General features: G+C 46.8%; 1 protein-coding gene across 1 annotated transcript; it reads right to left on the reverse strand.

Annotated features, from left to right (window-relative positions):
• Nucleotides 1-4063: 4063 nt before the first annotated feature.
• On the reverse strand, nucleotides 4064-19004 carry IL13RA1 (interleukin 13 receptor subunit alpha 1). The gene is made up of 10 exons (XM_062612749.1): nucleotides 18815-19004; nucleotides 15395-15552; nucleotides 13971-14106; nucleotides 12205-12325; nucleotides 9944-10128; nucleotides 9421-9572; nucleotides 8581-8713; nucleotides 8052-8148; nucleotides 7385-7469; nucleotides 4064-6824 (listed from the first exon to the last, which is right to left on the reverse strand). The coding sequence occupies exons 1-10, from the start codon at nucleotides 18891-18893 to the stop codon at nucleotides 6708-6710; spliced, it is 1263 nt and encodes a 420-aa protein (XP_062468733.1). The 5' UTR covers nucleotides 18894-19004; the 3' UTR covers nucleotides 4064-6707.
• Between the last annotated feature and the right edge of the window lie 3002 nt (nucleotides 19005-22006).

Genomic DNA, 22006 nt, shown 5'->3' on the forward strand with positions numbered 1-22006 from the left:
AGCCTCCTTTGAGAGCCCTGTAAGCAGGGAAAGCCCTTTGCGCATGGGAAGGGGCTGGCAGGGCTCTGCCTCCCCGTGCTCCCACCAGGCACCTGCACCATATTTGGTAGGGAAATGAGGACACAGAGCAGAGGGAAAGCCTGGCTTGGCAGGCACTCCACAGCCAAGCCTGCTCTGTGTGTGCTGTACTTTGTGGGCGCTGATGCCCTTCCTCTGCCCTCCAGCCCTCAGCCCACCAGGGATGGGGCTCTGAACCATGGCTTCCAGCATGACTGAAGGCATCAAAGCAGGCTAAACCAAGTCCTGAGTTACGGGGGATAAAACAGACAAGAAAAGAGCCTTTGGGTATCTTAAAGCTAAAGGAAGATGAAGAGTGGGCTCAGGACAAGATGGGGAAGATCAGGATGAGCTGCAGTGAAGCTCAGTGCAGGCAATTTTCCTTTTGGTTTGGTCCTTACAAAAAGGGTCCTCTATAACCCCAGCAAATGGACTTTAACAAGCAAATAAACAGAGACCCAGACAAACAGGCTGGAGAGCATTCAGATAAAGCAGATGTCTTCAGGTAGGCAGGGCCTTAGTAATCCTGCAGCACGCAACGCACTAAACACTGGTGCAACCTGAAACACAGGCAGTTTTCTTTGAGGCCTGTAGAAAACAGGAGAAGTCTTTCAAACCTGAAGGCTACACATGATATTTGTGCTCCAAAAGGAAGAAATTATTGGTCCATTTGTCCAGCTTTCTTCCAGAATTACTCTAGGGATAAGAGTGAACAATTCCTTTCTCCTTTCCTTGCCTTGTTTACCAGCCATCCAGAACAGTTTGTGCTAAAGCAATCCAGTTTCCCTTTTTGATAAGCCTAACTTATGAGGCAACATCCTTCTAATCAGCTTGAGGAAACAGCAGTTGATCACCGAGGGGGATACGCTGCGAGCTGGGAAGGAAAGGAGCTCTTAAAAAGCATTTGCTCGCCTGCTGCTCTGCAGGAATCGGCCAGATTCACAGCTATGCTCAGGGCTTTAAACAACCTGATCGTGTGAAAGAAGGCATTCCTACACTATAGCGAAGGAGGGATGCTTAGAAAATGTGCTCAGGACACAGTCAGGGTATTGAAACACTGCAGCAGTTTTCCCGATGGCACAGCAACACAAGTGACACAAATGCAACCCAGTGAAGCTGTACAGAGCATTCCTCTTGGGCAGGTGGAATCGGGTTTGCAGTGAGGAGCATCTCACAGGGCAGCAGCATTGCTAAAATGCTCTGGAATTGTAGAAAGCCATAAACTGAGGAGCAGCAACACAGGAGAAGGAGAAGCTGCTTGATCTGGGTGACCATGGGCAAAGAAGCACATTGTTCTGCTGGTTTGGGGGTGGTGCAGCAGCTCCATAGGAGACCGGCAGAAGCCTTTCTCTCTGACTGGTGTGTTACCAGCTCTTCTACCTTTTACTCCTCCTAATAGACAAGTTACAATGCCTTAGGTATGCAATGTAAGCACTGTGAAAATCAGCTGTAGAGAAATGTCAGTTGATGTACCTGCCAATGGAGTCAAGGCTGGCACCTAGAACACGATGGGATGTGAAGTTGCAGCTGGATAGCCATCCCCTGGCTGACTTTCCCTGTGGCTGACGCTGACATTTGAGGGCCTGTGCAGTTTTCAGGGTACCAAGCTGTCGTTTTTGAAGTTTCTACACTGACATTTCGTGTGAAGGAAGGAAACCAGTGAGGCTGAGAGGCTTTGAAGTGCAAGGGGAGGAAAGGCAAAACAGACCCAAGCTCATCTCGGTGCTCTCACTGCCACTGTCAAAAACCCCAGAGGATTTTGTTTCAACTTGCTGCATGAAAACAGGTTAAGAAATGGCAGTGACTGAAGTGCCCTAAAAGCGCCTCATTTCTGGTGTTTCAGACTTCACAGAATTCCGCTGTGTATGTGCCAAGAGCCCCGAGGGGAATTGCTGAGAGCATGGGATCTGATTGATCTACCATGAGACCAACAGGAAGGGCTGCCCATGGTACACCCCAGTCTGTTCCTAGCGTAAAGCACACGCAGTTGGATTGTTCTGGTTTGGTTTTACTAGTGAAGATGTAGGGCCAGCTCTACTTTTAAAGCAAGGCATTAGTTTAACTCCTGATTCAACCTGCTCCTAACTCTGCTCTAGCTTAGTAAATTTTGTCCAGCTTCCAAAAAGTGACAGCACCTGAGCTTAACAAAACCCCCATTCTCACTGAGCTCTCAGCCTCCTCATGCCCTTTGCCGAGACAGTTTTAGCAATCTGAGCCAAATTAAATAGAGAAAAACTTCAATGTAATAAGGTAAGAGTTTGATTACTGGCAGTACTGGTTAACTGGAAAGCATCTCTTTGCAGATGCTTTGTGTAAGAGTTATCAAAACCATTGCAGTACTTGGGCAAAAGGCAGACAACGGAGCTGAGAGCCCTGCTAGAACACACTGGGCAGTAACCAGAGTACCGCTGTAGAAGGGATGCTTCAGTGAAAAACAACACAAGGCTCACAAGCAAAAGAGAAAGGATTTCGTTAACCTGAGCAACACAGGTGGAGAAAAGAGAGCAAAAAACCCCCCCAGAAGTCATCGACAAGCTTTCAGGCTCCTACGTGCTACACACGTGAGGCAGAGTTTCCGGACCTGAAAGAAAGTTTGGCTCTGTCCCGTGCCTCCCACTCAAACCCATATCACTTTGCTGTGGTGAGAGCGTGGATTTAGGTACATCAAAGTGATCTCAAGTCTCCTGCTTTCACCATGATTTAACACAGGCAGAATGAAATCATCCAAGTAGATCTTAATCTGATGTTGCATTTGGATTTCAAATGTTATCTAGAAGTCACATTTCTATTGTGGCAACGCAGCGTATGGTGCTTGCTGCCATAAAACTAACTGTGCAAACATCGAGTAAAAGGTATTCGAGTGAACCATCAGTAGCCCTGGCAGATCTGCTCCTCCCAAACCCACCGTGCCCATTCCTGGACCTGAAAATCCCCACTGTGATGCTGGGGTGGAGAAAAAAGGATGGAGGTTTCTGCAGTGCCCTGACCATACCTGGGCTTCCACTCACCTACCTCCTGCTCTTGCTTGGGTGAGGGGAAAACCCTCCAAAACTGAAAGTTTCTGCTTTTTTTAAATGAAAAAAAATACATCAACATTTCCCTTTCAGGGGAAATTCTGAGTATTTGAGGTTCCACTCAGAACTAAGCTTATTGAACACTTTCCAGTGAATGGAAATACCCAGTCTCTAAATAGTAAGCACTGCAACACCAGGGCTCACAATTCGGTGTGTTGATCTATTGAGTCTTTCTCTTTTAAAGCTGTCCAGCTATGTCCTGGCATTCCTTCACTGAAATAAATGAAAACTCACCAAAGGGTTTCATGCGGAACATTTAAATCCCTATAATGTATTAAAATAGGAAAAGGTCACGCATGGGGAGTCATTAACAACATCGAGGGTCATTATTGCCACCAAAACTGGAGAATGGGGAAATAAATCCTCAAAGGCTTGCTTTTTAACATCAGTATATGCCTTATCAGTTATCAGAGTGATCTGCTGACGTTCAGTGAGGGAACCACGCAGGCTTTCAAAGAAGCCATTGCTAACGTGTTCGTTTGGCATTTGAACACGTTTGGATCTAAGCAGCTAGGGAATGGCTTCTGTCAGTTTAGCAACCTGGCATCTTCAAGGACTTCAGCAGCGAACAGAAGACACGAAACACTGGAGCTGCCTTTGGGAAGGCTGCAGCAACCTCAGCCAAATTCCAGTCCGAGCATATGTTAACTCCTTGCAGCCTTATGACCTGCCACAAAGTACCGTGGCATTGAGTACCCAGAGGGGGGAAACACGAGGCTTGTGCACAGCTCCACCTGTGTTTCGTTACCCCAGCCAAGAAACCAGGACCTGCTGCATTCCCCCCCTAATTCCAGGTCACTTCTGAAAGGGAAGAGGGCAAAGCAACACTCAACTCTGGGTTCCGCAAGCCTCAAACGTGGTTTCTCATTAAGCCACTGCCATCTGTTCCATCCCAGTTTATCTTTGCAACCCCAGAACGGAATGCCATGCAGTTCTATTGAAAAACATCCAAACATCTTTATTCAGCCTTTACACAAGCTTCTAGACCAAGTAACTGCAACAAAGAATGAACAAATGACAGCAAAACTTGGAAGATGCCAAGCTATAAACCCCCCTAACCAGAAACAAGACACACTGAGGGTGAAAATACCCTCAGACACTTCACAGGCCAAGACGCAGGCTCAAGAAATCCATCCACGAGGAAGTGTGTCAGTGCCTGTTATTTGAAAGAGCATTACCCAAACCATTTTGCTGTAGTGATCTAAACCACCCTCTGCGTCCATGGCCTCCTCTTGCTCAACACCTCCAATCTGGTTTTTCCACTCCTTTAGCTTTATAAATTCGGGGTTCCTTTTTGGTTTTCAAACAAATGAGCTTTGGTTTTACCACAAGCCCCAAAACAAAAGTCAACAGAATGGAGGGTGAATACCAAGGCTCATCTTCCTAGATTGCTATACTGAAAGCCACAGAGTTCATATTACACTGTTATGCTTACTTATCTTGAAATCATACCTCTCTGGTGAGTGCTCTATGATGAGCAAGATTCTAGATGAGGTAGATTGGAGAAGTCTCTGTTGCGGGGGAGAGGGAATGAAGTTGGCACAGGGATTTAATTACCCTTTCCCCCATGCTATTCCTTTACCTTTGTGTTATCAGACAGTGCTGCTGGCTGGCGTTGTACAACCTGAGTTTTGCTTTCGCTCACTGAAATCCCTGAGGCTTTATTCTCATTTGTCTCATGAACCAAGTTTTTTGTAGACTTCTTTGGTTTTCAGCCTGGTTGTAGGCAAAAGATTGAAGCTATCATGGGGCTGCTCGTCCTGCTGCATTTCTCCTCTCCTTTCTACCACCAGTAACGAGAGGCAGACAAGAGATGTAGATGAAACTGTACAGTTGAGAAGTGGGGACTGGAGAAAGAATTGGCTTGAGAGGGAGGGAATACACAGGAAGGCAAAGGATGGAAATGTGCAGCTAAAAAGCAAGCTCCGTTCTACTTCTCGGAGAACAAAGTGTTCTGAAGCTCTAACATTTCACTCCAGATTTCTGCCTGAATGGAGTTTGAGGACAGGGCTGAAATTTGAAAGGTCACTGGTTATGGAACTTGCTCCTGGCAGACTCCTGAGCACATCTCTTCCCAGTCTGCTGAGACCCACTGTATCAATGACTAACGTGCCTGCACCTAGCTGGGAAGAACAAGACATTCCTGAACACTAACCACAGGCAGCCTGCATGGATCCCTTTCTGCCCAAGGATCCCCTCCTCTCCATGACATTATTTTCTGCTCCAGCACAATCAAGGTACTGCTGTTAACACCCGTGCAGGGTAAATACTAGTGCTCAGAATGCACAGCAGAGAACTGTTGATGTTGTGCCAGAGAACATCCGTTGAGCTTTGCTGGGCAAAGCAACCTCAAAACAAAACCATCACAAAAGGATCAAATCAATTCACCGTTAAAGTCACCAAGCTGCTGCAGCAAAACACAGAAGAAATTTGGTTTGATAGGAAGTCAAATCAGCACCTGGTTTTCAATTGCTAAGCTCCTAGAGGGGAAGCTCGAATCCCAGCCCCATCACTAATGAAAGAATAAAGCTTATTCCTCAGAAAGCAGGCCAAGGCTGTCATCCCCTCTTCACCCACATCCACCAGCTCAGCAGTGAGGATGGCTCTTGAAGCCTTTGAATTAGTTCAGTTTCTATGGTTTGGCACTTGCTCATCTGACCACAGCTCCTTAGACTCACGCATCCATCCTGGGAATTACGCTGCACAGACTCAGGATGACTTAGCTTCCAAAAATCAGCTGTTTTCAGGCCAATGTGGCCAAGGTAGAATCAGAGTCTGCTGAGACTCAATGCAGTTACCTGCCACTGCACAACACAAATGAAAAGGTTACAGTCATCATTTTAAAGAAAGTATAATCAAGGCAAGGAGTCCATGAAGACATCTGAGGACAGGTACTTGAAAAGACAAAAAGCAGCCTTCTCTATGAATAGTCTGAATGCCAGCTGGAAAGTGGTGAGGCTTTTCACACACATTGGTAAAGAGAAAACAACTCTCTAATGGGGTTTGCCAGGCCACTGCTGACACACATCAACCAGAAGCACAAGAAAGGCAGTCCATAAATGTCCTGCTGAAAGTGTCCTGGTGCACATGGAAAAGGCCATCCACAAAGTGTCCATGCTCTGGCATCCCACCTGGCAGCAGTTCCACAGCAGCACTAAGGAGCCACCCACTGTAAACGAGCCCCAGCTCATCTGCTGCAGAACAGAGCCAAATACTTCTGAGAAGTCACAGTTCTTGCTCCAAAAAAAACCGTTGACAGTCCAGTCTGAGGCACAAAACCAGTGCGAACGACAAGCAACAGGGCAGAGCTGGCTGGAGCCAGGAGAGATGCAATGCAGTCACATGAAATGTATGTACATGCTCATCGTGAATGATCCAAGATGAGTATCTCTAGCAGAGATGGAGGAATGGCCACTGTTAGTGATGTGTCTTCTGAGCATCAAAGCAAGGCTCAGAGAGGACTCAGCAAGGTGAAAGTTGGTGAATGTCTTGGAGGCCTCTTCACATCCTCATTGGCACCTGCGGTACAGGAGCAGGAATGAGCTTCCTCACCTTTCTCTGGTAAAGCAGAGTTTATCAGTTTTCTGTTTCTGAATTAGTGCACTCTGGAGGCTCTGTTAAAATCAAAGAATGAATTTCCTCTTCCTTTATTAACCGGTCGTAAGCATTCACAGGGTCATCCTTTGCACAGCTCTGAAAGGGAAGAACAGCGTTTTAACAGCAGTCCATGGCCAGCATGGTTTGTTCAGCCCAGTAAGACAAGACCTGTTTCACAACATGTAGCCCTATATTATGGTGGGAAAGCCAAGGTAGCTGGGCAACAAGTTATGCTTATTAGGGACATGGCTTCGGCCTGGTTGACAGAAGTAACTGCTTTATTCATCACCAGAAACACGGGCATCTAGCAGAGAAAGGCCTGAGTGTTCACGAAAAACAGCTCAATAGAGTTGCAAAAACCCCAAATAATAAACCAACCAACCAGAAAACTCCTACCCAAAACCCCAACCCCAAACACATTTAAGAGATGAGCAGGCTCTGAGAGAACAGAATAATGCAATGCCACTACTGTAGCTAGAGAAGTAGATGCAATTTGAGGGGAAAAAAATCCCCCTCAGCTTTGGGTAACTGCTTCTGAACAACTCTTGCTGTTGTAAATCCTTAATCCTTTTACAATATATTTACTTATATACAGTTGGCTTTAAGACAGACATTTGGGTTCAATAGATTAGTTGGCCCAACAGGCTCTTACTAACCCGGGAATCCTCATTCTGCTCTCCGAACATGCGCTTAAGAATTTCTCTAGGGTCTGGAATTGGTGGAAGAATCAGTATCTTCAGCCTTCAGAAAATGAGAAAGGACAGATTTAGACGGAAGATGTATTAAACATCACCATTTCAAAACCATGTTTGGCTGCAGACAAGAGAATGTGTGGAGTCAGCTTTGGCACCGCTGCTCAGCCCTCATGCTCTGTGTAACCCAATTCCTAGTTTTACTTCCCAAATCAAAAGGAAACGTAATTGTTCCCACAGACAGATTCGAAATAACCTTCACTGTTGACCAAGACAGCGCCAAATGTGGACTTTTTAGAGAACTCTGGTTAAATATAGACAAGCTTAATTTTGAACGTAGACCTCGCTGCTTAGAGACAAGATACAATAGCTGTGCAATAAGAATCTGCCTGCAAGCAGACACAAGCAACGTTACCCATGTGCAATCAGAGCATGTTTATGGCCTACAAACCCAATTTTATTGACTGAGGCACGATGAGGCAGTCAATTTTGTTGTGCAGCAGACGTTATGGATAAAATAGCTGCTATTGAAACATGCAACTGATGGACAGTTACCTGCAAGAGAGATGAACTGTAACACAAGGCACAGACTAGCAGAATTAGTGGGCTGTGAATGGAGATGGTTACTTACCTTTTTAGATAGACCAGTAGAACTATTGTAGAGACTGCTACTATTACTGGAATGGTGACTATCAAAGCAAAGGAGAACGTAGAGTCCATCTTCTCGCCTGGAAAACAAAAACTGTAGAAACTTAGGGATGCTTTGAGAGGGTTTTTCAGGAATAATGACAACTAATTAATTGTCTAAGTTGTTCCTAGGTGGAATGGTGCTCAAATACACCAGCAGTTTGGTAGGCAAGGTCTCGTTTTGCAAAGCATATTCTAATGTAGATACATTTGGCAAGAAAAAGCAAACCAACAAGACCCAGGGCTGAAAGAGTGACAGCAGTGAAAGGGGTCACTGCACTGATGGAACCCCATCGACACACAGAGCAGCACAGGCAGTAACTGATGGCATTAGTGAAAGACTAGAACTCTTTTCACCTAAAATTAAATAGATCCATAGGAAGGTGATCTTTGACTCCCATTTCTTTAGCAGATACAGTAGAGTCATTACAGATGAAGAACAAAGTGCAACAAATTGCAGGAACTGCTCTCACCAATGCTCTCCTCTTTACTCCAGTCACTATAGAAGTTGCTGCTGTAACACTCAGGCTTTGGTTTTGCTCTCACTTTGAAGATGTACTTGCTGTTAGGATCAACACTAGGTATTGAGGTATAATTACTTTCAACCTAAGGTGAAAAGAAAAGGTAATTTGCCATGTATTCTCAGTCATTCACAAGCCTGTTTTCATTGTGCAGTTAATGTATTCGGAATGTTCTGACAGAAGATCTTTTTATGAATACTGAACTTCATAAAAAAGGACACAGTAGCGTTTAACCATCACAGACTGCATAAGCAGAGATTCCAAAGCTAGGATTTAATCTTACTCACTGCGGCATTTGGCATCAGTGATTAAACTAAGACTGGAACAGTGTGTGAAAATCTCTCATTCACACTGCCTTCCCCTCCCTGTCAGGGCAGCAACTTTGATCTAACTTTGACCATAGCAAAGGCTGAGTGAATAGATGGGATTGAACTTCATTTATTTATGATCCAAAATGCCAGTTTCCTGAGGAATGTTGATATTACTCATATTATCCCAGCCTGGTCTGGGTTGGAAGGGACCTGAAAGCTCCTCCAGCTCCAACCCCTGCCACGGGCAGGGACCCCTTCCACTGGAGCAGCTTGCTCCAAGCCCCTGTGTCCAACCTGGCCTTGAGCACTGCCAGGGATGGGGCAGTAGATGGGGAGAAAAATCTGCCCTCCACACAACAGCTCAGCCAGCAGCCAGACCCATTCACATGCAGCGTTTTCAAACAGGTACTGTGATTACTGACACCAATTATAAAAGGTCCAATTAATTGATTGCTTTCCTACATAAGGAATGAAAAATTACTTTGATTAACTGCGCATTGTCCATGTCACCATTGTGATATTCAACTTCATAAAACAAACAGTTTTCTGGGAAGGGCTCTGATCCACTCCATTCCACATATATCTCATCATTCACCTTGGACAGTGTAACTCGTCTCGGGGTAGCAGGTTTTACTGAAAAACAACATGGAAGAATTAGTTGAAAAGTATATTTCACTGCTCACAAAATTGTTCAAGCTGTGTATTGCACAATATTACACTTGCACCAATTTGGGAACAGAAGGTGGAAAAAGAAGTCAAGAAAGAATGAAAACAACTAAAGAATATAAGTAAAAATGAGTGGGAAATGATCCCTCCACCCTCCAAACCCCAAAACCTCTCTATATAATTCCCAAACCAAAGCTTGGCAGACAAAGGAAGCATCTAATCGTGTTGTCTCCTCCATGCCTGATGAGGTGCAAGCTTCTCAAACACAACGTACCAACAACCTTCTGTTTTAATTACTTCTTATAACGCCACATTATAAAACGTGGTGTTAAACTCACCCAGGGTGGTGGGGTTTTTACTCGCACACAGAGGCCTAATTTCTTCAGACTCATCTTTAATCAGAATCCTTACAGCTGGGTAAGTATTGGTCACTTTCGGGAAGCTAAGATTGAAAACGCATCCAAAGACTCCTTGGTGCACAGAAGAGTTGCTGCACTTCTTATGCTTCTTCATACCATCAAACCTAGAGGAATCAAACCATTGCTTTGAAACGTCAATAGAACAGGACAGCAAGGGGCCAGCTTGTCTGGAAACCTGTGTTACAAACTCTAAAGCTGTGCTATAGCATGTACAGAAGTCAAGCCAGGCAAAGTGAGAAGCTTCTGATTCATCTCAAGCCTTAGAAAGAATGCTGGTTTTGTGAGGAGTGCCAAGTAGCAGTGAGGGACAGGCCTGCTTTGTATCGAAACATCAAAGGCAATTGGGAATCTATTCCTAGGAAAGAAATGATTTATCAAGGACACATATTTGGATCACTTCCCATCAACAGAATTTCAGTTCTGTGCCAGACGGAGCTGCTCAATCTCCTTTAGCTGTGCCTCAGGTACCTCAGCTCTTGAGTTCCGCCCACTGCCTGTGTTTGCTTTTCAGAACATCAGTGTTCACTTTCAGTCTCAGAGGCTGGAGAACCTTCTCCCTTGCTCCTCTTTGCTCCCTAAGTCCCAATGAAAACATGCCAGTAACTGTTCCTCATGAGGAATGAGAAAATGGATTTTTTCTAGTTAGTTAGTTATTTAAGGGTGAGAGAGAGTAAATCACGGCTTCATGTAAGAGCACAACAGGAGGGATGTTCCCGTTTCACATCTCAGTATATAGGGCCTGGGGAAGACAAAATTGCATGTCCCATTCCCAGGACAAACCCCTTTCTACCCACCCTTGTCACCTCCCTGTGCTGGGGCTGATGAAGATGGAGCACTGAGAGCAGAGAGCACCCTGCCATGCATCAACCTGCTCTTGTAAACCTCTGTTTCAGCAAGTATTACTGGGCACTGACTGAACTGGTTTGTTCTAAGCTAACATTACATTCACATTCACTTTGGATGAAAAGATAGGGCTCTAGAGGAAAAGCAAAAGCTCCCCAAACCCACCTCACCTGCATTATGGAAAATGCATTTTCCAGTCCAAAAATCAACCGTTTCCTTAGTTTTCAGGTTTAAAATCTAAAAGGTATTTTTCTTTCTACACAGCATGAATTAAAACACTGTGCTGTCACTGCAGCTACATCTTTCGTTAAAATTAAGGGGCAAGTTGGAATATATAGCCCCAATCTAAAGCATTATTCCAGTAAGTATCCATATACCCAGAAATTCAGATCTTCCAGTGCCTCATTGGTACTGTTCTTGCAATAAAGAAACAATCTGTCTGAGTAGCAGCTGAGAGACAGAACAGCCCTCCCCGCATTTAACTAGAGCAGTGAGTTTTCTGCTGTTTGCTGTCCAAATGTATTAAATTGAACAACCAGCCAGTGAGACTGCCACTGGAAAAAAAGAGGAGGAAGTATAGTTAGTTGAGGTAAGACAGAAAGCTGGTTTAAAGCTCTAACAAGAGGCTTTCAGAAAGAAAACCTCAGTATCTCTACAGCAGCTAATGCAATCTGGCATTTCCCAAGCCCCATCAATCTGCAGAAGTATGCATCGATGAGCGTGCACAGATCTTGATGCCAAGTGCTTGCTCACAGCACGACTCTGATCCTCTGGAATAAGAGCCTACTTATGGCAGTCTGCTGGCAAGCGAGGATGATGACAAAAAGATGTTCTCCATAACATTCAAGGTGAATCGGTTATTTATGACATCAAAGACACAAACAGGACTACTTCTAAGTGTTCCTAATGCTTTCAAACCGTTTCCCAATGGTTTGAGAGCTTGCACAAACAATAGTGAGTGATTCCAACTTAGCCCATGTCTGCTGGGCTGCAAAGAAAGCAATTAATACGTTGGTCTAGCTCAATTCTTAATTCTTCCCTCTGTGAGTCCACAATTAGAAAACAAATAGAAAGCAATAGCAGTAGTTTGAAAACAGGCTACAGAAGCAGCCAGTGCTTCACATAATAGTTCCATCGACTTCCCCAGAAGACCCAGCAGCAGCACCCCTGGACCTTCAGCAGGGAAGTTAGCTGTTGGACAGGCCTGAACACTACCTTGTACACAATGCGCAGGGACCCTTCAAAGCAAAGGGAAGCAGACAAGTCAAAGATGTAATGTAAAACTAAAGATTAGCATTAAAACACTTCAGAGTCGGGAATTAAAAGCTCATACGAACCAGTAGAACAACATATAATTGGTCGCATCGCTTGCGTTTCTCCCAGGACGCCACGTACAAACCATGTACTCCAAATTGTGCCAAACGCAGCTCAAGTCGACAGCAGCAGTACCTGGAATACCTGCAAGGCAAGTTGGAAAGGTCCCTCAAGATGGATTCCAGTTGTTTACCACTTGCACTAGCCAAAATCTCAGCACAGTAACTTCTAGATGCAAGTAAATCATGACAGTGAATCTCAGCTACCACCGTGGCTGAATTACTACTTGGAGTTACCTGATGCTAAGGTCTTGAGTCAGGAAGATATTTTGTTCTATTACACTACAGATACTTTAAAGAGGATTTAAAGTAACTGGCAATTATAGGGATAACTATAAGAAAGCCAAGTATATAGGGATATATCCCTTTCTTATAGGGATAACTATAAGAAAGCCAAGCCAATTATGAGAAAGCTATAACACTGGAAATAGTCAGCATTTAATTATAGTTATCTTCTGCAGATACAATATTAATTTCTCAGTGTTTTGAATACAGAAATACCTGTAGATCTCAAATATGGACAAACACAACACGGGGTAAGCTGAATTTTTAACTGAGATCCCTATATCTCTGGACATTTAACTTCCTCACATTGAAATCTCAAATTACAGCACATAAATACAAACGAGCACATGGCAATTGTGAACAGAGACATCAATGTATCTCCCGGGCAGAGCAGTCATGGAATCCAGTCTTACATACTCAATCTTCTATGGTACAAGTTCTGTATACTGTATTATCAGATTATAGCATATTAGAAGTTTTTTCCTTGTAATGAGTAGCAACATCTCCATGAACTAAAAACTAGATGCATGTTAATTCTATCAACAGTTCAGACTTATCCATAGCAAACCCCAAACCACCTTCTACATCAAGCACACTTGTAAAAGCCCCAACCTGGTTAGCACTTGCTGTCCTAACAATCTGCTTCCCTGATCTTCTAGAGCACCCTTTTGATGCAGTGCAGACAAGGTGGTGAAGTCTCAGACTCTCCTGTCCACGTGTGGTTTTCATCCACATCAAGTCACACTCCTGGGTCAGACAGACTTTTACAACTCAGGGCAAGAGGCTCTATTTCCTTGCTGTACCTCCTAATTCCCAGTATCCAGCAGAAGACATTATTCCTTAAAGTCTGCTTCCTAACAATCTTGCTATGGAACCCTTATTTCTGGATGTCAAGAAGCAAAACCCACTTTGTCTCTGTTCATTTTGCTGTGCACAGCTCTGTAGACCCCAGCCACGTCTTTTGAAATAGAGAGAACTTTACAACAATCATTTAACTAACTTATTTATTCAACGTGTTTTCAGTTTGCTGGATTCATCCCTCCAGTTATTTCAGGGACATTTGTTTGTACAGAAAACCCATATAAAATAAACTGTCCTAGATGTTAGTCATGAAGTCAGCAGCTTAACATAGCCTAAGTTATCTCACAGCATGGCAGGGCCAAGAGGAATGACAGGAATCACACTGCTGCCTTGGAAGATCATTTACATTTTACAAGCTTGCTCATAAGGTTTTAAGTATCAGAAGGCTCCAGTTGTGTTTAAATGCAGTATAATAGTTGTGTTTAAGCTCTATCAATTGAACTGACCCTTGTGTCTGCCACCTCCCTATTGCTCTATGAGATATTTCTATGGTGTTTGGTTAAAACAGCGGAGAAAACGGGGCCATATCTCCTCAGCCCAACGGGGGCAGCTCTGCCTTGGGTCTGGCCACGGCACTGTGTTACCTTCTGGCAGGAGAGAGGCCTCCACCCACCGGCTGGGCTCGCTGGTGTTGGCGTTCTTGCATTCACTTCTCACTTTGAAGCGCATTTCCTCATTCAGGAACGTATCCGTCACGCGGAAGCGGCTCTTACTCCACTTCTGCGTTCAGATTGGGGGGAAAGAAGACCAGAACACACAGGAATTACTATCAGTGTAAGGACACATGGCAGCCCCTCAGAAAGACTGCAGCCCCAAGCCAAGGGAGTCTGACAACATGGGAAAAGCCAGCATCACTTCCATTCTCTTTTTTCTTCATCAGGCACACTCGGAACTCAAAGGAAAAGCGCTTCTACTCCAGTTGATCCTAGAGGAAGTCTTCATGGATAATGCAAAATAAGCCTGTTCATCCTATAGCTTCACTGCTGCTGACCTTCCCATCTGCTGGAACCTTCCGTGGACTCATTCGTTAACCAAGGGGGCTTTCAACTTGTTCATTAGTTAATGGACCCATCAGAGGAGGTAAATAGGTTTCTGCTGAGTTAGCAAGTCTGACCGGCTCATCTAAAGGTCCAGTGAAGGTTATTAGAGAAGAGGCTGTCAAAAATGACATAGTGTAACACTCTTAGCAGTGTTAAGCCATTAAATCAGCTCAGCTGTTGGCAGAACAGCAGCCTTCAAGTGCAGGATATCCTGGAGCTATCAGAATTCAGCAATCACCATGAAACTATAATAGGGCTCAACAACAAAGGACTGTTTCAAGAGGCATTTTGTTGTTTTTAACCATGTCCAAAACCATGTTCCATATTATCTTCAGAACACAATCCCCATGAATAACGGGGACAGGGGAAATGTGGGAACATTAACACTTGGCATTACCTTCAAAAGACACTATGCTGTCAAATCACAGCAACACCAAGGCTAATGTGCACACCTCTTCATCATCATCGAGTCATAGAATGGTTTGTGTTGGAAGGGACCTTAAAGCTCCTCCAGCTCCAGCCCCTGCCACAGGCAGGGACACCTTCCACTAGAGCAGCTTGCTCCAAGCCCCTGTGTCCCCTTGAGCACTGGCAGATAAAGGAGATCAGCCTTTGCAAATTCCCATTTAAGCTGCAGGTCGCAGACTGCTCTGCATGTATTTCATCTGCTCTAGAAAGCTGCATAAAGCAAAGCCTGAAACAAGTCTTTTCACGTTGTTACCGTGGTACTCCTGCGTTATGGGGAGCAGCTCGGTTATCAGAGAGCGACAGGCAGACTTCTGTCATCTGGAGATTCCACATGCTGTTATGACTCATTGCTGAGGTTTTGATCCCATCACAAGAACTAAAGGCTGCATTAAAACTGTGTTTCTCTATATTTAATTGTGTATATGGGCTTGCACACACGGTCCTCTCACAGTAAGGCATCTCCCAGGGCACAGCAGAGGTTAAAGAGGTGATGCACTTACTCTGTTGTCCTGAGGGACCTCATCAATCACGATGTCGCTGGAATACTCCAGGTCACAGTCACTGCTGACGCTCTCCGGGGGGTTCCACGTCCAGTTCAGGGTGCAGATTTGGATAAATGAGTATTCCAGGTTGGATGGAGGTGGGAGAACATTCGCTCCTAAAAGAAAGATGCTATCAGTGTAACAATCCTGCAGGTCCATGTTTTACCATGAGCAATACTGACAGACTTTTAACTCTCCAACAGAAAAGAATACAGATGACTTCTCTGCTCGTGTTTGCTACCAGGTAACAGGAATAGTAGGAACAATTCACCAGGTTATCTCGGTCCATCGGTTGTTTAAATAGTCATAAGAAACACATCGAACAACACTGAACAGTCATTTTTAAGGAACCACAGCATGCAGCAGTGCGGTGGCTGCAGTAATGGAATATGTTTGGGAGGAAAAGGAGTCATTTTCCATGTCTCTGCTGCTGTGGGCTTGCATCATGCACTGCTGAACCTTCACTCGAAATAGTACATACGTTTTATGGAGCAGCACTTGCTTCTACCTCCCAAATTATCCCTCAATGCGGTTTTAGAGAGAAAGCTTTAAAGAGCGACTCCATCATCCAAGCAGCAGCTGTGTGGCAGAGCCTCGATTCAGCTCAAGCCAAGCAAAACCGACAACGCCAAACAACATCAAAGAAACCACAATGGTTTTTCAATTACTCGCCCATTAAACTTTGACTGCTCTGCTCTGGCCCAGCAGCAAAACCAGAGTGGGACAAAGAGACATTTATTGCTGGCACACCTCAGCCAGCTGCTTTTCACCTCCTCCAAAGGAAGACAGAAGCAGAGGAAGAGCCATGACTCAGAATGTTGCTGGCATAAAACCACTCGTGTATTGACCCTTTGTTACTCAGTCACAGCCTACTCAATACCCAGTCACACGGCTTGAAGGTGCTATTGGAAAACCAAGGGAAATACGGTGGAAAATAGAACAGTGCCAGGAAAAAGCAAAGGATGTGTCAGACACGAGGAGGAAATTACAAGTGGTAATTCCCTAAGAAAGTGAAAGTGAAATTTGGGGTTTTAAAAGGCTACTCTGTGTCCTAGTAGAAGATATTCAGCAAGAGACCAAATGAGACAGCTTCTCGGGGTGTCTACGGGTACCATCAGTGAGGGACCACCACCTATTTGTCCATGGAAAGAAAGTGCCCCTCTCACACAGTAGTTTCACAACCACTTCAGTCCGATCCCAACTGGTGCTGCAGGTCTTGCTCATCCCAGGGAGCCTGTTTTTCCCAGGAAACCAGGCTCAGCCTGCCCCAGTGTTTGAGGCAGCGCGCAGGGAAAGGGCAGAATAACCCCATCCAGATCAGTTTTCCCACCCAGGTCACGGTGCAGCCCCGTTTCCTTCTTCCAGCACCAGGAAGAGGGCAGATGGAAAGGCAAAGCAACTTAGTTCAGGAAGAATTCTGCTCAAAGCATCCACCGCACCATCACCTTCCATTTCCCAAGAGCCAGAGCTTGAAGGAAATTCAAACTCCTGGAGCTTTCCCTTTGCATAAAGGCCAGGCAATGGTAGAGATGAAGCACTATTACCATGGCAGGGGGGTTGGAACTGGGTGATCTTAAGGTCCTTTCCAACCCTAACTATTCTATGATTCTATGACTATTACCATCTGTGTGTCCACACGGACAACACATGCTCACATAGAGAATAAGAACAAGTGCAAGGGTTCACTGGGTTGTCTCACTGTGTTTGGCTTGTTGGAATACTCAAAGCTTTGGGACTTCTCTGTTCAGTTTTAGAGCCCAGGGATAGAGAAGAGGAATTTCTGTTGAACCTCACCAGAACATCTCTGCCTGTTGCCTATTCCACTAACAAAGACCAAGGACCGGTTTTAGGAGCAGCAACAGTGTGCAAATACCGAGCCCTTTACATCACATAAAAGTATGATAAATACTCATCTAACACCACCACACAGCTCCAAGTGTTCTGTCTTGGCATAATCGAGCTTTTTATTACATACAAAAGCCACAAGCCATTAAAAACATTCACAGTCATCCCTGATCGATGTTCTAAAGGTTCCTTTTATTAGGGTTGATTAGAAGTCACTGTGCCGAAGCTTGCACATTTCTAACTACACAAAGTAAGAAGTGAGAATATCCAAGGTTTAGAAAGAACTCAATACATTGTATTAGGAGAAAACTTCAAATCAAATAGGTTTCAGATTGATCTCTCCCTGAAGAAGCTCTAATGTTTGACTCAGCTGAAGATTTGCTTTAATTCAGCGGCTCGGCCAGGCTCGTACTTTACTTGTATAAAATACGCAGAGGGTCGAATACTTTTGTTATTAAAACTTCACCCTACGACAGTTCAGAACAACCCAAAGTCCAAGGGCAAACCACGGTCAAGGCCTTATTTCAGCCTTAACCCCCAAACCCATGGTGATGCTTCTAAGAAAGCAGAGAACGGCTGAGGCAGCCCCGAAGGGAAAACGTCTTGGTTGTAAAAGCTGTCATGTGGAAACATCAACAAACACTTTACATCAAGTATCTTAAAAGCGTTGTAAAGAGTCATAAAAGACTTCGTATTTTGTCCTCCTGTGTTTTCTTAAGGCTGATTTCATGGCTATAAACCGCGTTATAGCCTGTTGAACGATAACAATGCTCAGGGTTTGTGCGCAGCCTCTGCCAAGGCAGAGCCGGGAAAGCTCCGAGCTCGGGTCCGGTGCATCCCTCACAGCCACCCCCCTTCCCTGCGTTGCTTCTTCCAGAAGCGGGGAACCTAAAAGCAAGGACAAAGGCACCGGCAGCCCCAGGGCGAGGGCAGCGGGTCCGTGACCGTCCCTGTGCTCAGGGAGATCCTGTTTAATCGGGTGTCACCGCCGCGCCCCGCAGGACTCAGAGTCCCGGGAACCGAAACGGAGCCCAACAGAGCTCCGCTGCCAAACGCCGCTTCCCTGAGACAAAAGCGGCACCGTCCCAGCGGAGCACCCGCACCCAGCACCGGCACCGTCCCAACGGAGCACCCGCACCCAGCACCGGCACCGTCCCAACGGAGCACCCGCACCCAGCACCGGCACCGTCCCAACTGAGCACCCGCACCCAGCACCGGCACCGTCCCAGCTGAGCACCCGCACCCAGCACCGGCACCGTCCCAGCTGAGCATCCGCACCCAGCACCGGCACCGTCCCAGCTGAGCACCCGCACCCAGCACCGGCACCGTCCCAGCTGAGCACCCGCACCCAGCACCGGCACCGTCCCAGCTGAGCACCCGCACCCAGCACCGGCACCGTCCCAGCTGAGCACCCGCACCGGCACCGTCGCACCGGGCTCCCGATCGCTCCCGCACCGAGCCCTCGCCGGCAGCGCCCGAACCCGCCCGGAGCCCGGTGGTCCCGGCGGCCCCGCCGCCCCTTCCCGTCCCTACCTGCCGCCGGGCTCCCGGCGAGCACCCAGCAGACGGCGAGCAGGAGCCGTCCCCGCACCGGGGCTGCGGCGAGATCCATGGCTCCGGCGTCCGAGCTCGGTCCCTCGCTCCCACTTCCCGTCGCGGGGGCCGGGCTAGACGGGAAGAGCCGGGCAGCGGCCCGCCCAGGTAACGCGAGCCGGGCGGGACCGGCGGCAGCGGCCCGCCCCCTGCTCCGGTCCCCGTCCGAGCCGAGCCGGTTCGAGCTCCCTGCGATGCCCCCAGGTCCGGTCCCCTCCCGGTCCCTCTCCCCCCGGTCCGCCCTTCCCCGTCCTCGCCGCCCCGTCCAGGTCCGGTCCGCGGGGGTCACCCCTCGTTGTCTCCCCACGTGTAAACGTGGCCACATCTCGCTTTGGGAGGCGAAGTCGTTTTCCTTTCACCACCAGCCCCACGCTCAGCTCCTGCTGTTGAAACGTGCCCGGGACATTCCTGTCCGCTCCCCAGGAAAGCACCCCCATCCGTCAGCACATCCCTACCTTGATGCTGAAGTTCACCCCCCTGGCAGAACTCCTCTTTCCCAAATCCCTCCTGCAAATCCCGGTCACTTCCACAGCTCTCATCTGCACTAAACCCGCATTTGGGTCTTTTTCTGATCCACTGCCACAGCTGCTTCTTCCCACAAACTCCCCCAAGCGCCCTCTGCTCCAGCCCCTGCCAGGCCCGACACCCTCACTTTACGGGTGCAATGCAGCCAGTGGTTTTCCCAGATTCCCACAGAAGCGGGAACATCACACAAGAGACTTTTTGATGCGTTCCAGGAGCAGAAAACATCGGGGATGAGGCTTTCCCTTCCGGGCTGGGTTGCTGTGGCAGCTCCCATTCACCACCCAAATACAGGTGTTAACACCAGCACAGACCCAGCAGAGAGGAAGCTCTGGCAACCCCACGTTCGTGATGCACATTGGTTATTCCGAAGCCAGCAGAATGGTTCAGCGTTTCCTCAGCACTTCAAGGAATTTTGCAAGAGCTCATCTGCTGCTGGGACACCCACTTCAGAAAAGGGAAGCAATCTCCGTGACAGGGCAGGGAATCCCACGGTGAACGCGGGTCTTGCTGGTTTCTTCCACTTTGTTTCTGTACTCCTGGAAAAAGAAGAGGATTTAACAGTTTCCTGGTTCATTCTAATTGAATGGAGAATTGTGCCTTCAAGCTTCAGGGGCTCTGCCTCCGAGTGAGAACACAGCTAAAGCTGACCCAAATCACCCTCCTCGCTCTTGCTTTCGGTTTTCTCACTGTTTCCTTTCCTCCCCTCTCCGGGCACACATCCAATGGTTCCAGTCCTTTTGGCTGCTGGTGAAATCTTCGTCCCTGTCACATTCCCTTCCCGGCACAGGGCGGTCAGAACTCCTGCCAAAGCCTCTGATCCCCGACACCTACTCGAGACTTCCCGGTTCCCATCTCATTGAGTCCTGTCCTGCATCTTGCTGTTGCAAACCTCCTGTTCCTGTGGGACAATCCACACTGCTGCAGTGACTGAACACACACAGACACACCTGAGGTATCTTTGGAATGATCTGTTGAAGAGGTACTTGGGATATGGCTTTGCGCTTGTTGTACGTTGAGTCACGATCGTGCTGGTGATCTGCCCTTGGCTCTGTGCTCCTGCTGCTTCCACCCACACAACCAAAGGCATCTGACACCGTCCCACAGTGCATCCTTGTCTCTGTATTGGAGATACATGGATTTGATGGATGGACCACTCGCGGGATAAGGCACTGGGCAGGTGGTTGCCCTCAAAGGGTCACTGTCCATAGCTCTATGTCCAAATGGAGATCAGTGATGAGCGGTGTTCCTCAGGGTTGGTGTTGGGACCGATCCTGTTCAACATCGTTGTCGGCAACAAAGTCCCAACCCCTGCCACGGGCAGGGACCCCTTCCACTGGAGCAGCTTGCTCCAAGCCCCTGTGTCCAACCTGGCCTTGAACACTGCCAGGGATGGGGCAGCCACAGCTTCTCTGGGCACCCTGTGCCAGCGCCTCAGCACCCTCCCAGGGAAGAGCTTCTGCCTAAGAGCTCATCTCAGTCTCCCTCGGGCAGGTTAAAGCCATTCCCCTTGGCATGGCCCTGCAGGTCCATTTCTATGTCTCAGATTTTCTGATGAACCATGGTTTGGGGATCCTCCGAGCTGGACATGTGGCATTTGTGCTCTTCAGGATTTCCGAATCAACATCTCCTATTTGCCACTGAATAAGTCAGTGTTAACCATTCCATTTGGTGCATTTATGCATTTAAGATTTATTGCAGTCATCTTCTTTAGAGGCAGCATGTGCGATAGCTCATTTGTGTAGGTTTTAGTGCCATGAATCTTACACCAGTATTAGAGCACTCTAAGTTTGCTGGTCTTGGAAAGCTCTGGAGCAGCATTGTGTGATACTCAGTGTTACATGGGTCAACAACTGAGATGAACGGGTTTTCACATGCAGAAGGTTAAACACACATAGAATCGTAGAACAGAATGTCATACATACATGCAATACGTATGATAAAAGCACTTCTGTTACAAATATGTAGTGGCAGGTGTTGCATTTACATGAAAAGAGAGTAAATAACACCCAGAACTGCTGTATTATGTCTGTATCATAACTGGTTCACGCTTGCTTGACATGAGCATATTACCTGAAGGTTAAGTACTACAGGCTGTGGTTGCACACTAATGAGCTGAACACAGCATTGCTCAATCCGGTAAGAACCCTGTGTTTAACCAAAACAACTCAGGTCAGTGAGCATCAGATGAACACAGACTACTCTCCTCCAGTGGCTACACTGAGTAGGATGGGCTTTCACTTGTGGTTTTGAGCCTATGACTTCCACTTACGTTTCCCTCCAGCTCTTTTTGGGCTATGGTACATCACATTGTGGGGTTATCGTTAAGCCAGCTGTGAATCCATAGGACTCTGTCCCTACAGGAAGGCAAACTGAACGGATTCTATCTACTTTGAGACAAAAGGCATTATGTTTATGCAAACTGTGATTCAATATCAAAGTAGCACGTGGTGTATGCTAAAAAGGCTTCTGGAACAAAATAAACACGTTTTATACACTACAGGTATTGTCACATCCATCTGTTGGCCTATCTCATGACAACGTCTGCTATCTGAAGACATTGAGAACAGTGAGTAATGAAGAAATAGATCCTTGGCTGCAGTAAATTCT

Source organism: Pezoporus occidentalis, unplaced genomic scaffold (assembly GCF_034315485.1).
Source record: "Pezoporus occidentalis ecotype Australia unplaced genomic scaffold, CSIRO_AGI_Poc_V1 ctg161, whole genome shotgun sequence".
Classification (NCBI taxonomy): domain Eukaryota; kingdom Metazoa; phylum Chordata; class Aves; order Psittaciformes; family Psittacidae; genus Pezoporus; species Pezoporus occidentalis.